Raw genomic sequence first — 25,934 nt, forward strand, 5'->3', positions numbered from 1 at the left:
CGTTTTGGGGATTTATGGGAGGATTTTGGGGGAGGATAAGGTGGCTAATGAGTTGCTTAATGCCAACTTGGAGGAGGAGTTGGGGATGATGCTGGAGGAGGGACTGTGGTGTGAGATGCTGGGGTTGAGATTGATACAGTTGAAGATGGTGCACGGGGTACATTTGACAAAGTGAAGGATGAGCCGACTGTTTGAGGGGGTAGAGGATACCTGCGAATGGTGTGGGAGGGGCTAATCACGTGCGCATGTTCTGGTCCTGCCCAAAGTTGGGAGAAATTTTGGGCGGTGTTTTTCAGCACCATGTCGGCGATCCTGCACGTGGATTTGGAGCCATATTCAGGGTGTCGGATTTGCCGGAGCTGCACTCTGGAGTGGGGGCAGATGTTTTAGTCTTCGCCGCGTTGACTGCTCGCAGGCAGGTTCTGTTGGGGTGGAGGTCAGCTTCTCCACCCTGTACCTTGGAGTGGCTTGGGGAATCTAATGGAGTTCTTACATCTTGAGAAGGTGAAATTTGCCCTAAGGGGGCAGATGAGGGGTCCCACAAGAGATAGTGGTTGTTTATTTTGCATTTAGGAGAGCTAGTTGCTGTCAGCTGTGGAGAGGGTTGGGGGGCAGGGTTGGTGCAGGGTTTATTGTATTTGGGGATGTGATGTTTTTGTCTTGTTTTGTAATCTGTTAAAATGCTAAAAATTTGAAAAAGAATTATGTTGGAAATCCAAAACAATTAATTAAAAAATGCTGAAAATACTCAAGAGGGTCAGGAAGAATCCATGGTGAGAGCGGACGAACAAACAAGTTTAACATTTTAGGCACCAACCTTCACAAAAACAGTCCTGACAAACAGTCCATGTTGACAACATTAACTTATCTTCCACATGCTGCCTTACCTGCCGAGCAAGCCCAGGTTTGTAACAACTGTTAAACGTTGGTTATAGTCCAGTAATCCAGTTCATGAGCCTAGTTCAGGTTACACTCAAAGAATGCTCAGCATTGTCCTTGTGGAATTGCAGTTGCAATTCTTAAGACATCTTGGTTGCTTTGCCATCATTGTGAAGGCCCATGGTAGCTTCTAATCTGACCTGTCCCTTCAACTCCCATCACATTGCAAACAGATACTAACAGCCCTCTCACCACCAGTGCTTAAAGAGAGTCCAGAGCGTGATGGCTATTATCAATGTGGCTTTTCCTGTGAAATCAGTACAATCCACAATTGACACAAAATGCCTACCAAGTCAACTCTTTCCGTGAGAGGACCCGATAGACAGGTATAAATCTACTTTTGTTGATGTTTATCGTTTTTACCAAGACTGGTAGGCTTTCATGCAAGAAATGTACAGAATGTAGCCCATCATCATCTTCCTTATCGCGTGTCCTTCTCCACTATGATTAATACAATTACCACTTTCCTTACAGGCGATGTCTCGTTTGAATATCCATTCGTTGGAGGAACGAGGTGCCTCCCACAATAGATCTGAGCAGGCTCGTTGATGGGATGTATTCCCTGGTCTGGGACTTATGGCCACGATCACACTTTGGGTCATCCCTCACCTTCCACTTGTGGAGCAGGTGACCATGTCATCCATGTCCAGTACGGATTCGGCTGAAGGCTGTCAACTATCTTCAAGGGGTCAAAGTCAAGAACTTCTGCTGTTGAGTCACTCCTGAGGTGTTGGTTCTTTACATTGCATGTGTGTGATTAATGAGCCAGTGTTTTCAAGGACTTTGGGGTACGATGGTCATAGGTGCCTATCCAGTATCTCCTCCAGGCCTTGAAACAACTTGGGAGAGGAAGCCAGGAATTCCACTGAAGCTACCGCACAGAAACAAGTCATCAGCCCAACCAGAATCAGAATTTACCCAGATCTCTTCCTGGGGAGGGGGGGTCAATGCCCTCACCTTTACCTCCCTGATCACCCGCCGAAGCATCCTGCTCGGCTGGCGGTCAGCAGCGCTGCAGAATGGAGAAAATCAAATTCGCCATCCGTGGGTCCGAAGAGGGCTTCCACACAACATAGGAGCCAGTCACCCGGTTGCCCCAAACTCCTGCTTTTTCCCCCCAGGGCCCTGCAAATTTTTCCTTTTCAGGTAATTATCTAATTTCCTTTTCAAGGCCACGGGTTGAATTTACCACCAGTGCACTCTCAGGCACAACGGGCAGCATCCCGGTCTCTGAACCAGAAGATCCAGGTTCAAGTCCCACCCCAAGGCTAAATGGGCAAGTGACGTGCAGTCACTTTTTTAAATAAAAAGAACGTATCCAATTAAGGGGCAATTTAGAATGGCCAATCTACCTACCCTGCACATCTTTGGGTTGCGGGGGTGAGATCCACGCAGACACAGGGAGAATGTTCAAAATCCGCACGGACGGTGACCCAGGGCCGGAATCGAACCCAGATCCTTGGTGCCGTGAGGCAGCAGTGCATTCACAACATGGCCAACAGGTTGAGTATCCTCTCACTCCCAATCCTTCCGGCAGCAGAAACACTTCCTCTCTATCTCGTCTGTCCAGGTTCCTCTGTCAAATCTCTTAATTTTCTCTTCTCCAGGGGCGCACGGTGGTGCAGTGGTTAGCACGGTTGCCTCACGGCGTCGAGGTCCCAGGTTCGATCCCGGCTCTGGGTCACTGTCCGTGTGGAGGTTGCACATTCTCCCCGCGTTTGCGTGGGTTTCGCCTCCCACAACACAAAAGATGTGCAGGGTAGGTGGATTGGCCGCGCTAAAATTGCCCCTTAATTGGAAAAAAATGAATTGGATACTCTAAAATTTAAAAGAGAAAAAAAAATCTTCTCTTCTCCCAGGAAAACAATGCACAGGCTGGTTTAGCTCAGTGGGCTAGACAGCTGGTTTGTGATGCAGAACAAGGCCAGCAATGTGGATTCAAATCCCGTACCAGCTGAGAATTCTGAATTCTCCCTGTGTACCCGAACAGGCGCCGGAATGTGGCGACTAGGGGATTTTCACAGTAACTTCATTGCAGTGTTAATGTAAGCTTGCTTGTGACAATAAAAGCTTGTTATTATTATTATTAATAACTCCCAGCTCCTCATGAACACACAAATGCTCAGACAGTGCGCACAGAACCAGCAACTTTTGCTGTAATTGAGGTCCCAGCCACATTATTCGGGTCTCATTCTTTTTGTTTGACAGCAAGATGGACTAACCAACACTGAGGCAAACAATCTCAAACTTTGATGTCTCTTCATTAGTGTACCCTGACATCTAGTTTGGGAAAACCAGTAAGCACCATTAAAAATCTTCGAAAACCTAAACCAGTGTGAAAAACCTACGTCGAGTGGGCAGTTATGACTTATTCAGCAGGGGAACTTTTCATTTGCCTTACAGGCAACACAACGTTAAAAATTGGTCATGTTCTGTGCAATTGGGTTGTGCCTGTCTGCTTTCTCACATTGCACTCAAATAAGTTAAGCAAGACCAATTCTTCACAATCAATGACTTAAGGTGCCAATTATATGTGACCACTTTTGTCGGCAACAAACGGGTCCAGACCGAGTTAGTAAAACTTGGTTTATTGCAGAGCAATTATATTTACAATGTGTCATAATATACATCCATGTATATAATGGAGTGCAGACAGGCAGTGATTGACACACAGGATGACCAGTAAGCCCACAGCACAGAGCTGCCAATCACCAGACAGGACACGACCACTATAAAGCCAGAGGGCACCAGGTTTCCTGCTCTCTCTGGACCCAGCCACTGAGACAGTCAGAGTCCATGAGCTAGCCAGTGCAGACACCATGTGGTAGCTAGAAAGTCTGGTCAGGCTAGTAGCAGGTCTCCAGTCAAGTCAGCATAGTGTCAACCCACAGTTGAACATGTATAATAGTTTAGATGTTAAATAAAATCGTGTTGCATCTTATCAAGTGTAGGAAGTCTGTCTCTCACTACACTGCATCAAGTGCAGTCCACATCGACCAGCCTGCCCAACACATCACAATGTACATCAGATCGCAGCCGGGTCTGCTTTTTCGGTTCCATACCTGGCCGGGGAGTGGAGGGAGGTGCTTGTATTCATCGAGACTCACGGGGAGGCGGATTGCTCCAACCCCATGGCTCTGGTTCAGGTTTTAACAACCATACAGCAGTTAAGAGCAATAATCAGCAGGGGTCTGTAAGAATGAGAGCACAGGAGGTTCTGTCCCATTCTCACCATGTGTCATGAAGCAACCTGACGTCTGAACTTTTTGTAATATAAATTTAGAGTACCCAATTAATTTTTTCCAATCAAGGGGTAATTTTAGCGTGGCCAATCCACCTACCCTGCACATTGTTTGGGTTGTGGGGGCAAAACCCACTCAAACACGGGGAGAATCTGCAAAATCTGCATGGACAGTGACCCAGAGCCGGGATCGATCCTGGGACCTTTGTGCCGTGAGGTAGCAGTGCATGTCTGAACTTTTTAAGTTAATACCTGCTGCAGCTCTTGTAATTTCACGATTTATCGCCTATTTTTGAGTGGGAATTAAGTATTCAGATTGGGGGAAGAAAAAGCAACACTGTAGGTGAGCCAATTCTCCTCCAGCACTTCAGCAAAGGCAGACGCTGTACGAGGTCAGACAACGTGAAAGCAGAGGCTGAAAATGTCATGGGTGCAATCTGAACAAAGCAAAAACACCTCACGTAGCACCACACGATGACAGCTAATCCACCAGGAAACAAAGCTACGGCATGTACAAATACAATAAACAATTTATAACGTCGTTGAATCCTGCAAAGCAAATGGAAAAGAAATTCAGGCTTCAGCAAGCAGCACCACGGAGTCGCATTTTCTCTGACTTGCAAGCTGCAGAGATTTGAAAGACTGAAATGCAGTGAGTCTTAATAAGCTTATTCGCCTGCACTCAAACCTCAAATGGATTTAGGAGGTGGGTGGCTAATTATAAGATCTCTTGCACGAAGATTAAATAGTGATACTCCAGTAACGCACAGTGCTGGTTAAAAGTTACAAAGTAGTCTGTTGTTTTTTCTTTCAAGTTATTTAAAAGTTGCTGCGGTATGGTTGACCACCTGTTCTCGAGCTCTGTGCACGTGTAGCAGATTTCATGCGCTGGTGAAATAGATAGCGGGTTGGTACTTTGAGCTTTCTCTGCTATTGTGGAAGCTGCCAGCACAATGTTGAGCAACAAAAACATATCCCCATAAATAGTCTGGAATGCAGTTCGGATCACACAACGGATAATCTGTCGAGTTGCAGAGCACCTCGTTCCATAACAAACAGATCATTTAGTCCCTGGTTAATCTTGTCTGAACAGAAATCGCCAAATTCCAGAAAGCTAGACGTCCAATACCGTACGGGAAATAGTAAGGAAGCCTTGACTTTGGGTACCTAACTCAAACGTCCCATCATGGGCCTTTCAGCAAGCACATCTGACACAATTCCTGTGGGATCAGGTGGGAGAAATGTCCTCTGCACACCACTCCCCATATGAGAATTTGCAATTCTTTCACAATTCATAATTTTCCCAAAAAGATTAAGAATAAATCTCCTGTATTCTCTCAGATAAAGTTTGCTTTGCCTGGTGGTGGTGGTGGGGGGGGGGGGGGGGGGGGGGGGAAGAAGTTCAAGTCAGCAGACATCTATGATTTGTTGTTAAGGAGCATGGACAGAGAAACAACATCACATGCGTATGCAACAACGTAATAGCTGTTGCCTAGCCCTGGGTTCTATGGTCGAAACTTACAACACTGGTTTCAGTACAGTGACAACTCATACCTGCTATGCATCTTGCAAAAAAAATGCTTTAAAGGGTGTGGCTCTTTCCTGAAACTGCTGGTTAAAACTGGTTTGGTTGTTGCAGTTTCTGAAGGGCAGATATGGACACAGTCCAATAGAAACTTCAAAGTCAATTTCTGTGCAACACAACAAAACATGAACTGTATCCTTTCGCTGCTTGTACCATTTTACTTTTAGTTAATCTCTAGTGCGGAAGAAAGCCATTCGGCCCATCAAGTCTACACGACCCTCTGAAAGAGCACCCTACTTCGACCCACGTTCCCACCCTATCCCGTGACCTCATCTTATCCCGTAACCCCACCTAACGTTTGGACACTAAGGGGCAATTTAGCATGGCCAATCCAACAAACCTGCACGTCTTTGGACTGTGGGAGGAAACCGGAGCACCTGGAGGAAACCCACGCAGACACAGGGAGGAAGTGCCGACTCCACACAGATAGCCACCCAAGGGCAGAATTGAACCTGGTTTCCCTGGAGCTGAGAGGCAACAGTGCTAACCACTGTGCCACCGCGCTGCCCCAAATACATTTTTAATTTCTTCGAAGTCCACGGGCGGGATTTTCCACACGTCTCGCTCCTGGGCAACACACATTTTTCTGTCCTCGACAAGGAGTTCATAAATTACAGGTCATAATCTGGGCCTCCAATTCTTCAGACAGCAGCTGTTAAATGCTCTGCTGTTGCCGTTTACAATCCCCCAAGATCCATCTTTTGTTCCTCATTCCATTACAATTGTAATTGTACCATTTTGCATTGTACCATTATCCCATTTATTACTTAGTCTCTCCTGCCTTCCACCCTATCACTTTCCCCTCCTCTGCATCTGATTACATCTCCAACATTTCCAGTTTTAAAAAAAGCCATAGCCCCCAAATATTAGTCGGGATGTTCGTGCTCCGCCCATCGTTGGGATCGTGTGCTCCCGATGAAGGCGAATGGACTTTTGGCTAGCCCACCACATTCTCCCCCCACCCCCACCCGCACACACACACACACACACACACAGGGGGTCCCAACACAGCAGGGCTGTAAAGTCCCAGCCATTCACTCCCTTTCTCCTGTCACACATACTCGCTGACCGTCTGCACCATTTGCTTTTTCAAAAAATATTTTTATTCGCCATATTTTCATAATTTTCCCAATACAAAGAAGAAACAAAAACAACCCCAACAATATAAAAAAAGGAAACAACCTCCCCCAAACCCAACCCTTTCAACAGTCAACAGTAACCAACTCCCGGGAGTGCATAATAAACAAACTCCCAAGAATTGTAGAACCTCTCCTCCGTTCCACCCCTCAGCTCAAACTTCACCTTCTCCAGGGTCAAAAGCTCCAGCAGCTCCCTCTGCCACACTGAGGCAAGGCATGGAGAGACTGACCTCTACCCCAAAAGGACCCACCTACGAGCAATCAGTGACGCGAAGACTAAAATATCCGTCCCCGCTTCCGCCTGCAAATCGGGCTGGTCCGACACCCCGAAAATGGCTTCTAGGGGACCGGGCTCCACATCCTGTGCAAGACCTCTCCCCCCCCCCCGGATATGGTACTGAACCTCCAAAACATTTCCAGCTTCGGGCAGGGGCAAAACATATGAACGTGCTTTGTGCGGGACCCCTCCCACAGACATCATCCACTCCCCCCCCAAATAGCCGGCTCATATTAGATTTTGTGTGGTGCACCCTATGTACGATTTTCAGCTGTATCAGCCCCAGCCTCACACACGAGGTCGAGGCATTCACCCTCCGCCGCCCCTTCGCACCACACTCCCTCTTCCACCATCGCCCCCAGCTCCTCCTTTCCCTTAATCCCCTCCATAGACACCCTGTCCTCCTCCTGAATCCTCCCATGAATCGCCGACACAACCCCCCCCGTCCCACCTCCTCCTACTCAGCCCTCCCGCTGACAGCACCGCCCCCAGCAACGAAGAGGCCAGCGCTGTCAGGAAGGTCGGGGAAACCTTTCTTGCGAAATCCCGAACCTGCAGGTACCTAATCGCTCCCCACTGCGTCAACTCTGCAGCATTTTCTGTTCTTCAATCCATTTTCTCGACATGGCTGCATTTATTGGTTTAAGGAAGAAATCACGAGCAAAGACATGCAACTAACAGGGCTGCCAACCTTACTAAGTTAAGCTGTGTGATCCGAGACTAGGTTAATAGCATGTTTGTCTCCGAATGACAAGGTTCCGGGTTGGAGGGCAAGACTGAGGAAGTGCTGCATCGTTGGAGGTGCCATCTTTCAGATAAGACATTAAAACCAAGAACCTGCCTGCTTAGGCGAAGGTAGAAGATTCCCATGGCATTATTCCAAAGAATAATAAGGAACGTTATCTCTGGCCCAATATTTATCCTTCAAACCAACAGCAGAAAGCCAGGTTAGCTGGTCATGATCACATTGTGGAAACTTGCTGCGCACAAATTGGCTGCCAAATTCCCTACATTACCGCAGCGACTACACTTCATACCTCATTGCTGTAAAGTGCTTGAAAACATCCAATGCTTGTGAAATGTGTTATCTGTACAAGTCTTTCTTTCCTTTAACGTAAATGCGGTACTCTGTGCAAATGTCGTGTGTTGTATATTTTACATATCAGAGCAATACAGGGATAACAATAGTTTCTAAGTGTGCAGTGGGGTGACTTACAAGAGTGTTAAAATGTCTCTGCAATCTCAAAATGCATTCAGCCCATCAGGTCTTCACCGGCCCTCTCAAAGAGCAGGCCTACCTGGGCCCAATCCCCCACCCTATCCCCGTAACCCCAATCTAGGGGCAATATATCACGGCCTCACCTGCACATCTTTGGACTGTGGAATAAACTGGAGCGCCCAGTGGAACCCCACGCCGGCACGGGGAGAACATGCAAACTCCACACAGACAGTGACCCGAGGTCGGAATCGAACCGGGGTCCCTGGCACTGTGAGGCAGCAGTGCTAACCGCTGTGACACTGTGCTGCCCACACTTTCAAAAGAGCCATGAGAGCCACAATAGACTATTAAATAACCTCCTTCTGGGCTGTACGATTAAATGGTCGGGATGTCCCGCTGACAGTGAGCACCCATGGGTTCCCCGGCAACGGAGGGTGTCAACAATGGGAAACTCCATTGACAGTGGCGAGACCACCTCTGCTGCTGCAAAATACCCCTGGAGGGGCAAAAAGCCCACCCCATGATTCTACCTTCCGCGAAGCAGGGCATCAGTAAATCCTTTGAGAATCTGTGACCATGGCTCAAAAAAAAAAAATGGTCTCCCATTTCTCTAATAACTATATCTCTACTGGTTACCTATTTTTCTCCTTTGTGCCTCCCTGCATCACCACATGCTCATTAACATTGGCATCATCTTCTCCCCTGTATCTCCAATCCTGTCCTCGTCAGACTCTTAAAAACACGGGACAGTTTCAGGGGTTGTGGTCGTCTCTCTGCTTCTCCTCACAACTTCGATTCCTTACGCTTCTGACTTTTCTCAGCCTGCCCAGTGAATGCCTTGCTGAGGCACATCCCCCGTGAACCTCTGACTGGGGATCGACCCGTGCTTCAGTTCAACACTGGAATCCACATTATAGGAGGGATGTGATAGCACTGGGAAGGGAGCAGAGGAGATTTACCAGGATGTTGCCTGGGGCAGGAGGGGTTTAGCTGTGAAGAGAGATTGGACAGACTGGGGTTGTTTTCCTTGGAGCAGGGGAGACTGAGGGGGGGGGGGACATGTTGAGATGTATAAAATAATGAGTGGTGTAGATAGGGAGAGACTTTTCCCCATGGTAGGGGGTGGGGTGGGATCAATGACCAGGGGGCATAGACTTAAGGTGAGGGGCAGGAGGTTTAGAGGGGGATGTGAGGAAAATCTTTTTTCACCCAGAGGGTGGTGGGATTTGGAACTCACTGTCTGAACTGAAAGGGTGGTGGAGGCACAGACCCTCGACATTTAAGAAGTACTTAGATGTGCACTTGTCATGCCAAGGCATATCAGGCTATGGGCCAAGTGCTGGAAAAAAGGGATTAGGATAATGAGATGGTAGTTTTGGAGCAGCACAGACACGATGGGCTGAAGGACCTTTTCTTTTTTTTTAAATTTAGATTACCCAATTATTTTTTCCAATTAAGGGGCAATTTAGCGTGGCCAATCCACCTACTCTGCACATTTTTGGGTTGTGGGGGCGAAACCCACGCAGACACGGGGAGAATGTGCAAACTCCACACGGACAGTGACCCAGAGCTGGGATCGAACCTGGGACCTCAGCGCCGTGAGGCGGTTGTGCTAACCACTAGGCCACCGTGCTGCCCCTGAAGGACCTTTTCTATGCTGTCGACCTCGATGAAGCTATAACACTGTTCTGCTCCGGTAACAGATTCTGGCAACACTACATCCATGTGTACTTCTGGATAGCGTGTCGGACCAGGACAACCCACATCATGCATGTCAACAACAAATCCCCCCCACCCCACACACACAATTTTCCTAAAGCTAACTCCTATTAGTTTCTAAATGTAGGTGGGTTGGTTTTCAGTGTGTGTGGGTAGAAGTGGGTTGGTTTTCGGTGTGTGTGGGTAGAAGTGGGTTGGTTTTCAGTGCGTGTGGGCAGAAGTGGGTTGGTTTTCAGTGCGTGTGGGCAGAAGTGGGTTGGTTTTCAGTGCGTGTGGGTAGAAGTGGGTTAGTTTTCAGTGCGTGTGGGTAGAAGTGGGTTAGTTTTCAGTGCGTGTGGGTAGAAGTGGGTTAGTTTTCAGTGTGTGTGGGTAGAAGTGGGTTAGTTTTCAGTGCGTGTGGGCAGAAGTGGGTTGGTTTTCAGTGCGTGTGGGTAGAAGTGGGTTAGTTTTCAGTGTGTGTGGGTAGAAGTGGGTTAGTTTTCAGTGTGTGTGGGTAGAAGTGGGTTAGTTTTCAGTGCGTGTGGGTAGAAGTGGGTTGGTTTTCGGTGCGTGTGGGTAGAAGTGGGTTGGTTTTCGGTGTGTGTGGGTAGAAGTGGGTTGGTTTTCAGTGTGTGTGGGTAGAAGTGGGTTGGTTTTCAGTGTGTGTGGGTAGAAGTGGGTTGGTTTTCAGTGCGTGTGGGTAGAAGTGGGTTGGTTTTCAGTGCGTGTGGGTAGAAGTGGGTTGGTTTTCAGTGCGTGTGGGCAGAAGTGGGTTGGTTTTCAGTGTGTGTGGGCAGAAGTGGGTTAGTTTTCAGTGCGTGTGGGCAGAAGTGGGTTGGTTTTCAGTGTGTGTGGGTAGAAGTGGGTTGGTTTTCAGTGTGTGTGGGTAGAAGTGGGTTGATTTTCAGTGTGTGTGGGTAGAAGTGGGTTGGTTTTCGGTGTGTGTGGGTAGAAGTGGGTTGGTTTTCAGTGCATGTGGGTAGAAGTGGGTTGGTTTTCAGTGCGTGTGGGTAGAAGTGGGTTAGTTTTCAGTGTGTGTGGGTAGAAGTGGGTTAGTTTTCAGTGCGTGTGGGTAGAAGTGGGTTGGTTTTCAGTGCGTGTGGGTAGAAGTGGGTTAGTTTTCAGTGCGTGTGGGTAGAAGTGGGTTGGTTTTCAGTGTGTGTGGGTAGAAGTGGGTTAGTTTTCAGTGTGTGTGGGTAGAAGTGGGTTAGTTTTCAGTGTGTGTGGGCAGAAGTGGGTTGGTTTTCAGTGTGTGTGGGTAGAAGTGGGTTGGTTTTCAGTGCGTGTGGGTAGAAGTGGGTTGGTTTTCAGTGCGTGTGGGTAGAAGTGGGTTAGTTTTCAGTGTGTGTGGGTAGAAGTGGGTTGGTTTTCAGTGTGTGTGGGTAGAAGTGGGTTGGTTTTCAGTGCGTGTGGGCAGAAGTGGGTTGGTTTTCAGTGTGTGTGGGTAGAAGTGGGTTGGTTTTCAGTGTGTGTGGGTAGAAGTGGGTTGGTTTTCAGTGTGTGTGGGTAGAAGTGGGTTGGTTTTCAGTGTGTGTGGGCAGGAGTGGGTTGGTTTTCAGTGTGTGTGGGCAGAAGTGGGTTGGTTTTCAGTGTGTGTGGGTAGAAGTGGGTTGGTTTTCAGTGCGTGTGGGCAGAAGTGGGTTGGTTTTCAGTGTGTGTGGGTAGAAGTGGGTTGGTTTTCAGTGTGTGTGGGCAGAAGTGGGTTGGTTTTCAGTGTGTGTGGGCAGAAGTGGATTGGTTTTCAGTGCGTGTGGGTAGAAGTGGGTTGGTTTTCAGTGTGCGTGGGTAGAAGTGGGTTGGTTTTCAGTGTGTGTGGGCAGGAGACGTCTTCCCTTCGTGTGAATGTTCTGTGAAAAGCGCGGCAGATCTTCCTGGTGGCACTTCCATCGCAAGGTCACACACTGTATGCAAATTTCTGTCTTACGATTTGTCAAATCACTGCACCGGCAAATCAGCAAATCGGAGTGTTGATGTTCATTCAATCTGAAATATGCCAATTCTCCCACTTCCTTTTATAGCCGTCACTGAATGGCAAGGCAAATGTTGCAGCATCTCAGACAACACCGGGTTATTGCAGATGAGAAACCCTACATTCTATAAAGTCAAAGTAGTCAAGTATCATCCAACTGGACAATGCGTCCTTTTGCTTTCCAGTTGGTGGAGGAATGCTGTGCGTCACAAGGGTGGACGTGTTGGCCGACGATCGGCTGGAGCATGGGGGGCAAGTCACATGATCGAACCTCGAAGAATACATTTAGTCACAGTTGGCGCAGTTAGAGGCCGAGAGGGTAGTGACAAGGGCAGCAATGGAGTCAGAGCTTAAGGAGATTTCAGTAAGCAACGAGAAATCATACACTTTTGAAGAACAGGCCATGCGATAACCCAGGTGTAACACTACCTTGAATTGGAATATTGAGTTTTAGCTGTAATACTGATCAAAACATTGGTCTGGATTCTCCGGTCTGCCAGCCGCCTGTTTCTCGGGAGCGTGTCGCTCGCTGGCGGCGAGATTTGATTTGATTTGATTTATTGTCACATGTAACGAAGTACAGTGAAAAGTATTTTTCTGAGCGGGTGGTGAAGATCAAGGAGAAATGGGAAGCGGAGTTGGGAATGGAGATCAATTGGGGAGTATAGAGTGAGGCACTGCGAAGGGTAAACGGGATCTTCTCTTGTGCAAGGATGAGCCTGATACAGTTTAAGGTGGTGCACAGTGTGCGTACGACTCGGGCGAGAATGAGTGGGTTCTTTCAGGGGGTAGCAGATGAGTGAGAGAGGTGTGGGCGGGGGCCAGCGAATTATGTGCACATGTTTTGGCGTTGTGAAAAATTGGGAAGATACTGGGCGGGTGTGTTCACGGTTTTAGCCAGTATAGTGGAGGAGGGAGTGGACCTTTGGTGGCGATAGTTGGGGTTTCAGAGAAGCCGGAGCTCATGGAGGGGAGGAAGACCTCCCCTTCCTCTCTGATTGCACGGCGACGAGTTTTGCTGGAGTGGCAGTCGGCATCACCACCGGGGGTAGCAGCTTGGTTGGGTGACCTGTACGACTTCCTGCGGTTAGAGAAGATAAAGTATGAGTTAAGGGGCTCAGCAGGGGAGTTTGAGAAAAGGTGGGGGATGTTTGTGACCTTGTTTGAGGAGCTGTTCATCGCAGGGGGGGGGTGGGTGACGGGGAGCGGGGTGAAAAAGGAGAAAAATCTGTGTAAACTGTATAGTTGATTGTTGGGAAGAATGTTTCCCGGGGTGTTTATTTGCTGTAACCTACTTTGATACAAGTTTGAATAAAATGTGTTTTAAAAAAAGTATTTTTCTGCAGCCGAGGGAACGTACACAGTACATACAGAATAGCCAAAAGAATAATCAACAGAGAACATTGACAAATGGTACATCGACAAACAGTGATTGATTACAATGCAGAACAAGGGGCCAAACAAAGCAAATACATGGGCAAGAGCAGCATAGGGCATTGTGAATAGTGTTCTTACAGGGAACAGATCAGTCCGAGGGGGGAGTCGTTGAGGAAGTAGCCGTGGGGAAGATGCTGTTCCTATGTCTGGATGTGCGGGTCTTCAGGCTTCTGTATCTTCTGCCTGATGGAAGAGTCTGGAAGAGGGCAAAGCTTGGGTGTGAGGGGTCTCTGGCAATGCTGACTGCCTTCCTGAGGCAGCGGGAGGTGTATACAGAATAAATGGGAGGGTGGCAAGCTTGTGTGATGCGCTGGGCCGAGTTCACCACACTCTGTAGTTTCTTGCGATCTTGGACCGAGCAGTTGCCTCAGAATCCTCTACTCCTGCCGCTTGTCAATGGGATTTCCCATCGAAGCCACCTCACAATGCTGGAAACCTGAGAGCCGGGGTACGCTGCCGGTGGGAATAGAGAATCCCAAGAGCCGGAGAATTCCGGCCTATGCAATATGGAAATATCGAGAGTGATCCTTTTATATTGTCAGAATATGCGGCTAAGAATATGAAACCCAATATTACTGCTGTGTTACAAACATCCAACATATGAATATTTAATCAACAGGAAGTACTATTTTCAGCAAGCCAGTGTCACAGAAAAACGGGCATTGACAAACTGTGCTACATCACGCTTCTCTCTAATCCCAAGATAAAAGAGTTTTGCTTATCAATTTTTAAAAAAAATCACACTGCAATATTTAATTCAAGATCAGTTACATTATGCATACCTCTTCTGGAGCACAAATACGAGCACTTTTTCCCAAAGGATTCTTTTGGAGGAGTGCTAGTTGGTGATGCCGAGGTGTAATAAGGTGGTGATGAAGAAGGTGGCCGGCTGTTTGGCTGTGATAGTGGCAATCGCAAACTTGGTGGTGTGGAGTAAGATTCTCCTTGTGGATCATACCTACAGTAACAGGACATTTTAAACTCAAGCAAACGTTCAACGGTTTTCAAAGGTTCATAACAAATTCAACACTGACAACTGGACTACAATATCTTCAGGATTCCCAAGAGGGTTAAACAATGAAGGTTTTAATTTGGCAAATAAAAGTAAAGGCCGCAACCCGGCATACAGCAGATAGGTCCCAGCCGGGCCTACCTATCACGCCCAGCCCGGGCCAGCTTTTAACTACCTGGTTCACGAGCTCCAGCTGCTAGGCCTCCACTCCTCCGTGGGGAAGCTCATATTCTATGGGCCCCATGGGGAGATCAATTGGGTCACCCTCTCGTGAGGGTTATTACATGGACGTAGGTCACCTACTGTGCCTGCACCTGTGGAAGAGTCCGATTACTGAACAGCCCAATTTGGCACATCTTTCTGGATAATTCCATACAATATTGCGGTGCATCAGTATTGTGTGTGTGGGGTTGTTACTTTATATGAACTCTTTCAATATATACTTTACAATTGTTTCCATCTCATCTTTCATTTGCATTTTAAAAAATTCACTCCTGCGTTTTCTTTAAAAACAAACGTCAGCTGCGGTAGACCAATCCCTTTCCCGGGATATTTTAATTCCATCTCAATTCTGAATGACACTTGAATGTTTATTTTTGTGGGTAAGATGTGCCTGGTTCATCACAGGTTAGATCACTGCCTTTTCTAATACTCATGTGTTGTAGTGAGCATGTGCATGGGTCCTGATATACAGTTTACTTTTAAATAGTCAAAACCCAAATAGACAAAAATTGCCGTCAATCTTTGAAACTGCCCCAGAATAATTTTGACCAGACAGCATTCTTTCCAAGAAGCCAAGCAGGAGGGGAAAGCCAATTTGCTGAATGCACAGACAGTCAATGTACATTATTGTACAAAAACGTCCAGGCTTGAACGACTGCTGAAACCTTCAGTTGCCAAGGTTCATTTCCAAACACGTTCTCCATACAGCTAGACAATCGTCACTTTTAGCAAAATCATCCCTAAAGTTTGGGGGACTTATTGGACAGAAAGGGAAAGGTATCGAGATCAGATATAAGAACATAGGAGCTACGAGCAGGAGTAGGCCATCTGGCCCCTCGAATCTGCTCTGCCATTCAATTAGATCATGGCTGATCTTTTGTGGACTCAGCTCCACTTTCCGGCCTGAACACCATAACCCTTAATCCCTTTATTCTTCAAAAAACTATCTATCTTTACCTTAAAAACATGTAATGAAGGAGCCTTAACTGCTTCACTGGGCAAGGAATTCCATAGATTCACAACCCTTTGGGTGAAGAAGTTCCTCCTAAACTCAGTCCTAAATCTACTTCCCCTTATTTTGAGGCTATGCCCCCTAGTTCTGCTTTCACCCGCCAGTGGAAACAACCTGCCCGCATCTATCCTATCTATTCCCTTCATAATTTCATATGTTTCTATAAGATCCCCCCTCATCCTTCTAAATTGCAAAGAGTACAGTCCCAGTCTACTAAACCTCTCCTCGTAATCCAACCCCTTCAGGTCTGGGATTAACCTAGTGAATCTCCTCTGCACACCCTCCAGCGGCAGTACGTCCTTTCTCAAGTAAGGAGACCAAAACTGAACACAATACTCCAGGTGTGGCCTCACTAACATCTTATACAATTGCAGCATAACCTCCCTAGTCTTAAACTCCATCCCTCTAGCAATGAAGGACAAAATTCCATTCGCTTTCTTAATCACCTGTAAACCAACTTTTTGCGACTCATGCACTAGCACACCCAGGTCTCTCTGCACAGCAGCATGTTTTAATATTTTATCATTTAAATAATAATCCCTTTTGCTGTTATTCCTACCAAATGGATAACCTCACATTTGTCAACATTGTATTCCAGCTGCCAGACCCTAGCCCATTCACTTTACCTATCCAAATCCCTCTGCAGACTTCCGGTATCCTCTGCACTTTTTGCTTTACCACTCACCTCAGTGTCGTCTGCAAACTTGGACACATTGCCCTTGGTCCCCAACTCCAAATCATCAATGTAAATTGTGAATAATTACTGCATTAGGATCTTTCCTCAATTAAGTTTTAGTCCCAACAGTAACTCAAGTGCTCTTCCAAGAATAGAGAGTTTGCATTCATAAAATACCTTTCACATCGTCTGAACAATTAGTTGGCTTGACAAAGTGTGGTTCATTTTTGAATTTTTTTTATAGAAGCAAAAATGACAATCAATTTGCGCAAAGCATGTTCCACAAATAGCAAATGATGAGACAGTCTGCATTTGGCGGCGTGTAAGATTGATCCCTCTCGTCAGGGAGTCACCAAACATTGTATGGTAGCACAGTGGTTAGCACTGTTCACAGCACCAGGGTCCCAGGTTCGATTCCCGGCTTGGGTCTGTGCGGAGTCTGGACATTCTCCCAGTGTGTGCGTGGGTTTCCTCCGGGTGCTCCGGTTTCCTCCCCAAAGTCCCAAAAGATGTGCTGTTAGGTAGTTTGGAGATTCTGAATTCTCTCTCAGTGTACCCGAACAGGCGGCGGAATGTGGCGACTAGGGGCTTTTCACAGTAACTTCATTGCAGTGTTAATGTAAGCCTACTTGTGATTATTTGTCTGGGTTTTGCCCCCACAACCCAAAGATATGCAGCGTAGATCAATTGGCCATGCTAAATTGCCCCTTAATTGGAAAAAATGAATAGGGTACTCTAAATTTATTTTTAGAAAGCCTACTTGTGACAATAAAGTTTATTGAAATTTTCTATTTATGTCCACTTCAACAGGCAGACACAACCTAAATAAAATACAGGACATATGACATGATGGGATGGAAAACAACTATAAAATGCAACATACCTCTCACTAGAAGGGTACGATTGCCTCGAAGGATTTGGTTTGGTTTGGTGAGACTCTCTGGGTTCTCGCCGATCTTCTCTGCTACGTCGACCCGAATGATTATTCTCAGCACTGGGGTGGTCTGGGTGTCTTCGTTCTCGATGAGGTCTATTGGAGGGCCGACTTCTGTCAGTACTTCTTGGAACTTTATTTGAATCAGGCATTCTTCAGCCTCATTTGTTCCCACATCTACTCGTCCAATCTGAAGATGAAAAATACATTTGTGTAAGAGAATCGTAGAATGGTTTTAACACAGGAGGGTATTTAGCCCATCTATTCAATACTGGCTCTCTGCAACAGCAGTATTCAGCCCAGCACGGACTCACAACACGTGCTGAGAGAATCAACTGGTTCGGACAAGGCTTAGGTCTCTAGTTCAAGTTAGCATTATTTAGACCCACAGTCATCGTGTGTTAATTAATTAGAAGTAGTTAATTAAATTGAGTTGAACCTTCATCTGTGTTGGAAGTGTCTGTTCATCTCTCCAGCCGACACAAGCCAACACATCATGATACCAGGAGTTGAGGAATGCTCGCACTTCTGAGACCTACTCTTCAGTGATCTGCCTTCCACCAGTCTCCAGCCATCCTACAGAATGGACTCCGTTCGCCCGCCGCCGCCTCTCTGCATTGCAGGGAATCTGGGCTCCAACTGGAAACTTTTCAAACAGCGCTTCCAGCTGTACCTCGAAGCCAGGGACCTGGAAGCTGCCTCGGACGCATGTAAGATTGCTCTCTTCCTCTTCACAGCTGGTGACCATGCTCTGCACATTATAAGGGGGGAGGATAAATCGAAGCTCAAGACCATAATTCTGAAGTTCGACAGCCACTGCGCGGTCGAGGTCAACGAGAGCTTCAAGAGCTACATGTTCCAGCAGCGAACTCAGGGTAAGGACGAGCCTTTCCAGTCCTTCATTACCCACCTCCGCGTCCTTGCGCAGTCCTGCAACTATGGGTCCACCTCTGACTCCATACACCATTGTTTTTGGTGTTCAATCTGAGCCCCTGTGCCAGCAGCTACTAAAAGTAAAGCAGCTCACTCTCTCCACGGCCATTGAGACCTGTGTGCTTCACAAACATGCCTCCACGAGCTACTCATGCATCCAGGCTGCTGAAACGGCGCGGCAAGCCCCTTACGAGGCAGAACGGGTCCAGATGATAAAATCTCTTCAGGCTCTGGACCTGAATGATGGCGGCCATTTCCCGCGTTTTTTGCGGATTCCCACGCCCACATGCAGCGAGCGCGCTGACGTCACGGACGCTTCGCGCAAGTGCGCGCTACGCTGGATCGCCCCGCGCATGCGCGGTGGCGCGATGAACGTCCCGACGCTCCGGCGTGCGGCAACTGCGGCTCCACCCACTTAAAGTGGCACAGTCCGGCAAAGTCTCGACGCTGCCTGCAGTGTGGCGAACGAGGCCACTACGCTGCAATGTGCAGATCTTCCCTGCCTGCTGCTTTTCGAAGGTCCACCCAGCCCCACAGAGACGTCAGGGCTATCCAGCCTGCCATCAATGAACCTACTCGACACCTCGATTCCGACTATGCCTGCAATGACCCACAGGTCCCATTCCAAATCAGCGTCATTACTACCAACAGGATGTCCCCCAAGCGTGGCACTGAACCTGTCCGCGTCCACAGCGTCAGCCAGGATGATGAGTGGTGTGCCACCCTTACGGTCAACCGGTCCCCTGTCAGGTTCCGCCTGGACACTGGCGCTTCTGCCAATCTCATTGCGTCATCTGATTTCCGCAAGCTCTGCGTACAGCCTGCTTCCTGCCATCCGCGTGTAAATTGGTCGACTACAATGGCAATGCCATTGCCGCCAGCGGCTCCTGCCGCCTTGAGGTGACACATCGTGCTCACACAGTCATTCTCCCGTTCGAGATTGTTGCTGCCTCAAAAGCCTCCTTGCTTAGTGCGCAGGCATGCAAGCTGCTCCACTTAGTGCAGAGAGTACACTCTCTCTTCAAGTGATACACCTGCATCCTCTGACACAGACTTCAGGGTGCAGCTCGACTCCATCATCCAACAATACCATGATGTTCTCGAAGGCATGGGCACGCTCCCTTACACGTACAAAATCTTACTCAAGCCCAACGCCACGCCTGTCATTCACGCACCTCAAGGACCGCCCCAAGCAACAGCGTAGGACCTCCAGGACCAAGGAGTCATCTCTAGGTGTCACGGAACCCACAGACTGGGTAAGCTCCATGGTCTGTGTCAAGAAGCCGTCCGGCGAGCTGCGGATCTGTATTAATCCTAAAGATTTAAATCAGAATATCATGTGGGAGCACTACCCGATTCTGAAACGGGAGGAGCTCACGTCCGAGATGGCCCACGCCAAACTATTCTCAAAACTGGATGCCTCGAAGGGCTTCTGGCAGATCGAACTAGATGAGTCAAGCAGGAAGCTGTGTACGTTCAACACACCCTTTGGCAGGTTCTGCTACAACCGGATGCCGTTTGGCATCATCTCTGCGTCCGAAGTCTTCCACCAGATCGTGAAGCAGGTGATGGAGGGGATCGACGGCGTCCGGGTCTGTGTCGACGATATTATCGTCTGGTCATCCACCCCGCAGGAACACATCGCCCGCCTTCAGGCGCATCCACGAACACGGCCTCCGCCTCAATAGGGCCAAGTGCTCCTTCGGCCAGTCAAGTATCAAGTTTCTGGGGGATCACATCTCCCACCGGGGGTGCATCCGGACGAGGACAAGATTGCAGCAATCAGGTCCATGAAGATGCCGGAGGACAAGAAAGCGGCTCTCCAGTTCCTGGGGATGGTGAACTTCCTCAAGTTCACCCCAAATCTTGCTTCACACACCACAGCCCTCAGAGACCTGATTCGCAAAACCACAGGTTTCCAATGGCTCCCTGTTCACGAGCGTAAACGGCAGGAGCTGAAGGCCAAGCTTTCCACGGCCCCAGTGTTGGCTTTTCTCAACCCGACAGAAGAGACCAAAATCTCCACAGATGCCAGTCAGTCGGGCATTGGTGCCGTGCTCCTGCAATAAGACGAGGCCTCGTCATGGGCCCCCGTTGCGTATGCGTCGCGGGCGATGACTCCAACAGAGCAGCGCTATGCGCAAATCGAGAAAGAGTGTCTCGGCCTTCTCACCAGAGTCGTGAAGTTCCATGACTACGTCTATGGGCTTCCGCAGTTCACGGTTGAAACAGACCACCGTCCCCTTGTAAATATTATCAAGAACGACCTGAATGATATGGCCTCCAGCGTATCTTACTCAAGCTGCGCAGGTACGACTTTCAACTGATCTATACCCCTGGCAAAGACCTTGCCATTGCCGATGCTCTCTCAAGGTCGATCACAACTCCGTGTGATCATGACGTCTTCATCTGCCAAATAGATGCTCATGTCCAGTTTGCAGCCTCTCATTTGCCAGCTACGGATGCACGACTGATGCACATTCGCCGTGAGACAGCAGCTGATCCACTTCTGCAGCGGGTGATGCGCCTAATGTCGGATGGGTGGCTCAAGGGCCAATGCCCGCAATTTTACAATGTCCGCGATGATCTGGCGGTTGTTGACGGGGTGCTCCTGAAATTGGATCGCATCGTCGTCCCACAAGCATGCGCCATCTGGTGATGGAGCAGCTCCATGAAGGACACTAAGGGATGGAGAAGTGTCGCCGCAGGGCCAGAGAGGCCGTCTACTGGCCGGACATCAATGATGACATCGCCAATGTGGTGCTCAACTGCTCTACCTGCCAGCGTTTTCAGCCCGCCCAACCACGGGAGACCCTGATGCCCATGAGCTCGTCACATCGCCTTGGACCAAAGTGGGCATCGACTTGTTCCATGCATTGGGCACGGACTACGTCATCATCATCGACTACTTCTCCAGTTACCCGGAGGTCATCAGGCTGCACGACCTCACATCCTCGGCTGTGATCAGAGCGTGTAAGGAGACATTTGCCCGACATGGCATTCCGCTGACGGTCATGTCGGACAATGGCCCCTGTTTTGCGAGCCAGGAATGGGCCGGTTTCGCCCGACACTACAATTTCCAGTACGTGACGTCCAGTTCCCTATACCCCCAATCCAATGGGAAAGCGGAAAGGGGGTCCACATCGTAAAGTGGCTCCTCAGCAAGGCCGCCGCTCAGATTTCCATCTTGCCCTGCTGGCATATCGCTCTGCCCCGCTCTCCACCGGCCTGTCACCTGCTCAGCTGCTAATGAATCGCACCCTCAGAACGACGGTGCCATCAATTCTTGCTCCCAACCTCGATTATGTCCCCGTGCTCCACCGCATGCACATGTCTCAACTGCAGCAGAAAACTTCCTACGACTCACGGGCTGCTGACCTTCCCGACATCCATCCACGCGACAAGGTTCGCATCCACCTCCCGGATGGTGGCTGGTCTGCGTCTGCTGTCGCTCTAAAGCAGGTGGCCCCCCGCTCCTTCCTGGTCCGCTTACCGGATGGATTCAGATCCATTCGGCGCCGCAACAGGCGTGCTCTTCGCCTGGTTCCAGGGTCGTCATGGGATCCTCCGACCAGCTCTTCTACTGATCCCGCCGTGGACTGTGTGGCGCTTCCGATCGCTCTGTCTGCCCCTGACGGTGCTGCAGACCCCCCTGCTCCTGTAGCGCCAGCCATTGCCCCACCCTTGAGGCGGTCAACCAGAGTTCGTCGCCCATCTCAGAGACTGAACTTATGAACTCTGCACACATGTGGATTTTTTGAAATGTTCTTCTTCCCATATTCTTTGTTGTTGCATTCGTTATCCAGTGATTTGTAAATAGATTCGTTGGTTGTTCCAGTTCATGGTAGTCATCTGCACCAGGCACCTTCCTCTGTAAATAGTCTTGTTCCCTGTATATGGCTTTGTACATATGTCTTCGCACCTCACATGTAGCTAGGTACATTCTCCACACACCCACACTATTTATTAGCACATGCCTAAATCAACATTTTTTTAATAAAAGGGGGGGATGTCATAATATATACCAATTTATCATGGTGCAGACACACACTGATGGACATACACAGGGACCAATCAACATGTAGAAACACCGCAGCCAATCACCAGGTAGAATACACATACTATAAAGGCAGAGGGCAGTACGTTCCAGATCCTAACCACTCGCTGTGTGAATCTGTCTCCATCACACTCTCAGACAGTGCGTTCCAGATCCTAACCACTCGCTGTGTGAATCTGTCTCCAGCACACTCTCAGCCAGTGTGTTCCACATCCTAACCGCTCGCTATGTGAATCTGTCTCCACACACTCTCAGACAGTGCGTTCCAGATCCTAACCACTCGCTGTGTGAATCTGTCTCCACCACACTCTCAGACAGTGTGTTCTGCATCCTAACCACTCGCTGTGTGAATCTGTCTCCACCACGCTCTCAGGCAGTGTCAACATAGAATATTACAGTGCAGTACAGGCCCTTCGGCCCTCGATGTTGCGCCGACCTGTGAAACAACTCTAAAGCCCATCTGCACTATTCCCTTATCATCCATATGTCTATCCAATGACCATTTAAATGCCCTTAATGTGGTCGAGTCCACTACTTTTGCAGGCAGGACATTCCACGTCCTTACTACTCTGAGTAAAGAACCTACCTCTGACATCTGTCCGATATCTATCTCCCCTCAATTTAAAGCTATGTCCCCTCATGCTAGCCATCACCATCCGAGGAAAAAGGCTCTCACTGTCCACACTATCTAATCCTCTGATCATTTTGTATGCCTTAATTAAGTCACCTCTTAACTTTCTTCTCTCTGAACAAAAACAGCCTCAAGTCCCTCAACCTTTCCTCATAAGGTCTTCCCTCCATACCAGGCAACATCCTGGTAAATCTCCTCTGCACCCTTTCCAGATGTTCCAGATCCTAACCATTAACTGTGAATCTGACTCCACACACTCTCAGACACGGTGTTCCAGATCCTAACCACTTGCTGTGTGAATCTGTCTCCACAACACTCTCAGATAGTACGTTCCAGATCCTAAGTATGTTCCACATCCTAAGCACTCGCTGTGTGAATCTGTCTCCACACACTCTCAGACACGGTGTTCCAGATCCTAACCACTCACTGTGTGAATCTGTCTCCACAACACTCTCAGATAGTACGTTCCAGATCCTAAGTATGTTCCACATCCTAACCACTCGCTGTGTGAATCTGTCTCCACACACTCTCAGACACGGTGTTCCAGATCCTAACCACTCACTGTGTGAATCTGTCTCCACCACACTCTCAGACAGTGTGTTTCTAACCACTCGCTGTGTGAATCTATCTCCATCACACTCGGACAGTGTCAACATAGAACATTACAGTGCAGTACAGGCCCTTCGGCCCTTGATGTTGCGCCGACCTGTGAACCCACTCTAAAGCCCATCTGCACTATTCCCTTATCATCCATATGTCTATCCAATGACCATTTCAATGTGTTTAGTGTTGGCGAGTCCACTACTGTTGTAGGCAGGGCATTCCACGCCCTTACTACTCTCTGAGTAAAGAACCTACCTCTGACATCTGTCCGATCTCTATCTCCCCTCAATTTAAAGCTATGTCCCCTCATGCTAGCCATCACCAGCCGAGGAAAAAGGCTCTCACTGTCCACATTATCTAATCCTCTGATCATTTTGTATGCCTTAATTAAGTCACCAAATTGCCCCTGGATATTCAGGTTAGGTGATTGGATTACAGGGATAGGGCAGGGTGGACATTCGTAAATTGGCAGAGTGCGCATTCGAAGGGTTGGTGCAGACCCAATGGGCCGAACAGACTCCTTCTGCACTGCAGGGATTCTATGATTCTATTCTTCTTTTTAATAAATTTAAGAGTACCCAATTATTTTTTTCTAATTAAGGGCAATTTATCATGGCCAGTCCATCCAGCCTGCACATCTTTGGGTTGTGGAGGTCAGACCCTCGCAAAAACGGGGAGAATGTACAAACTCCACGTGGACAGTGACCTGGGACCGGGTTCGAACCCAAGTCCTCGGCACCGTGAGGACACACTGCTAACTAACCTGCTGCTCCGATGATTCTATTCTATGGTTCATAGCCCTCTGTAACTGCGACATGTCCCTCTGTGACTGGCTAAGGTCAGTCAGCGCCCGGCCAATGCTCTCAATGCCCTCAGCCATGTCCCTTCGTGAATGGGTCAAGCTCTGGAGCGCCGCAGCAACGTCCATCTGCGCCCGGGGTGTGTCCGCCTGTAGCTGGGCTCTGCTCTCCTGCGCCTCAGTCATGGACAACACAGTGTGCCCCAAGCTTTGGATCCCCTGACACATGGCTCTGACCTCTGACCCTAGGCCTTCCACCACGGATAACACCCTTTCAGTGTTGGCCTGGGTGCCAAGCATTGTCGGCAACGTCTCCTGTGTCTGAAGGCGATTGCACCCCTCCAGCTGTTCCTCCAGGTGATGGAATGTTGTTGATACCCCCTCCTATAGATTCTGGCACTGAATCTGCATCTGCAACATTAGTTTGATCTTTTCCAGAGGCACAACATCTGTCTGGGTGACAGTTGTCCCCTGGGATCGGGCAGTACTCCGACCGTCCGCTCCCTGGGGAGTCCCTGCCCCCCCCTGATGTGCTGCAGCATGCGTGTGCGGTGCTCACTGTAGGGTGACCCAGGAGCCTGACCACTAGCATTGCCCACCGAGGTGATAGGCTCTGCGGTGGAGGATGGTGCAGGTGACAGCAGCACCGAGACGTTGGTCTCTTCCCCAGAGTGGTGCCTCGGGGTGTTCTGAAGGTCTGGACGGGGGACAGCGACCCAGGATGGCCCGGCCTCGTCTGATTGGGATCCTGGAAGACAAAAGAAATGGCGCCAGATCTTGGGAAAGACGAGGCCGTGGGAGAGGTTGGACTCATTTGAAATAGGGAGCTCCGAGTTGCATTGGACTGACATTTTCCCCCACATTCCAATCTCCATGTCAGCTGCGTCGCTCTCCTTGGCCCCCCCATGGATTCAAGGCCCTTTCCTCAAAGAAGGTGTGGACCCCAATCTCTCGGATGCCCCACCTGTTTCCTGATGCTCCCTATGACTGCAGCCAGCTTTATGCTAGGGGACACAAAGGACATAGTGAGATGCTGGAATGCCAGTTTTATGGGGGGGGGGGGGGGGGGGGGGGGCTGTTTCTAGCTGGTGGCATGTGTGGGTAAGACTCCTGGCCAAAGAGGGCAGGGCATGTTTTGGGGTTTCCTGGAGGATGGGTTCTGAGGGACATTCTGGACAGTTGGGGTGTTACTGACATATAGAGGATTGCAGACAGATGTGACCGGTCAAGGACAGGAGTGATGCCAGGGGCACACATGTGGTTACTCACCCAAGAGGTCGTTCCTCATTTTCCTGCATTGAATGCCGGTCCTAATGGCGATGCAGCCAGCACTGACTGCCTCTGCCACCTCCTCCCAGGCTTTGTTCATTATACCTGGCTGATGTCGCCATCCACACTGGGGGAAGAGGGTGTCTCTCCTCCCCTCCCCTCGACGCCGTCCAGCATCATGTTGATCTCGGCTACCAGAAACCTGGGAGTGGGTCTTTTAGCTGCCTTCCTGTTGGCTGCAATGAGAGTGGGGGTTATGTGGAGCGCTTTTAAGCTGCTCCA

General features: G+C 49.0%; 1 protein-coding gene across 3 annotated transcripts in view; it reads right to left on the reverse strand.

Moving 5' to 3' along the window:
• Nucleotides 1-25,934, reverse strand: part of LOC119965836 (MARVEL domain-containing protein 3-like) — a 50,060-nt gene that overhangs the window by 19,560 nt on the left and 4,566 nt on the right. For all 3 annotated transcript variants that reach the window (XM_038796725.1, XM_038796724.1, XM_038796723.1), the window contains exons 2-3: nucleotides 17,310-17,550; nucleotides 14,287-14,462 (exon numbers count right to left, since the gene is read on the reverse strand). In XM_038796725.1, coding sequence (XP_038652653.1) covers nucleotides 14,287-14,462; nucleotides 17,310-17,512 — 379 coding nt within the window. In that variant the 5' untranslated portion in view covers nucleotides 17,513-17,550. The remainder of the gene's footprint in view (nucleotides 1-14,286; nucleotides 14,463-17,309; nucleotides 17,551-25,934) is intronic.

Source organism: Scyliorhinus canicula, chromosome 5 (genome assembly GCF_902713615.1).
Source record: "Scyliorhinus canicula chromosome 5, sScyCan1.1, whole genome shotgun sequence".
Taxonomy (NCBI): Eukaryota; Metazoa; Chordata; class Chondrichthyes; order Carcharhiniformes; family Scyliorhinidae; genus Scyliorhinus; species Scyliorhinus canicula.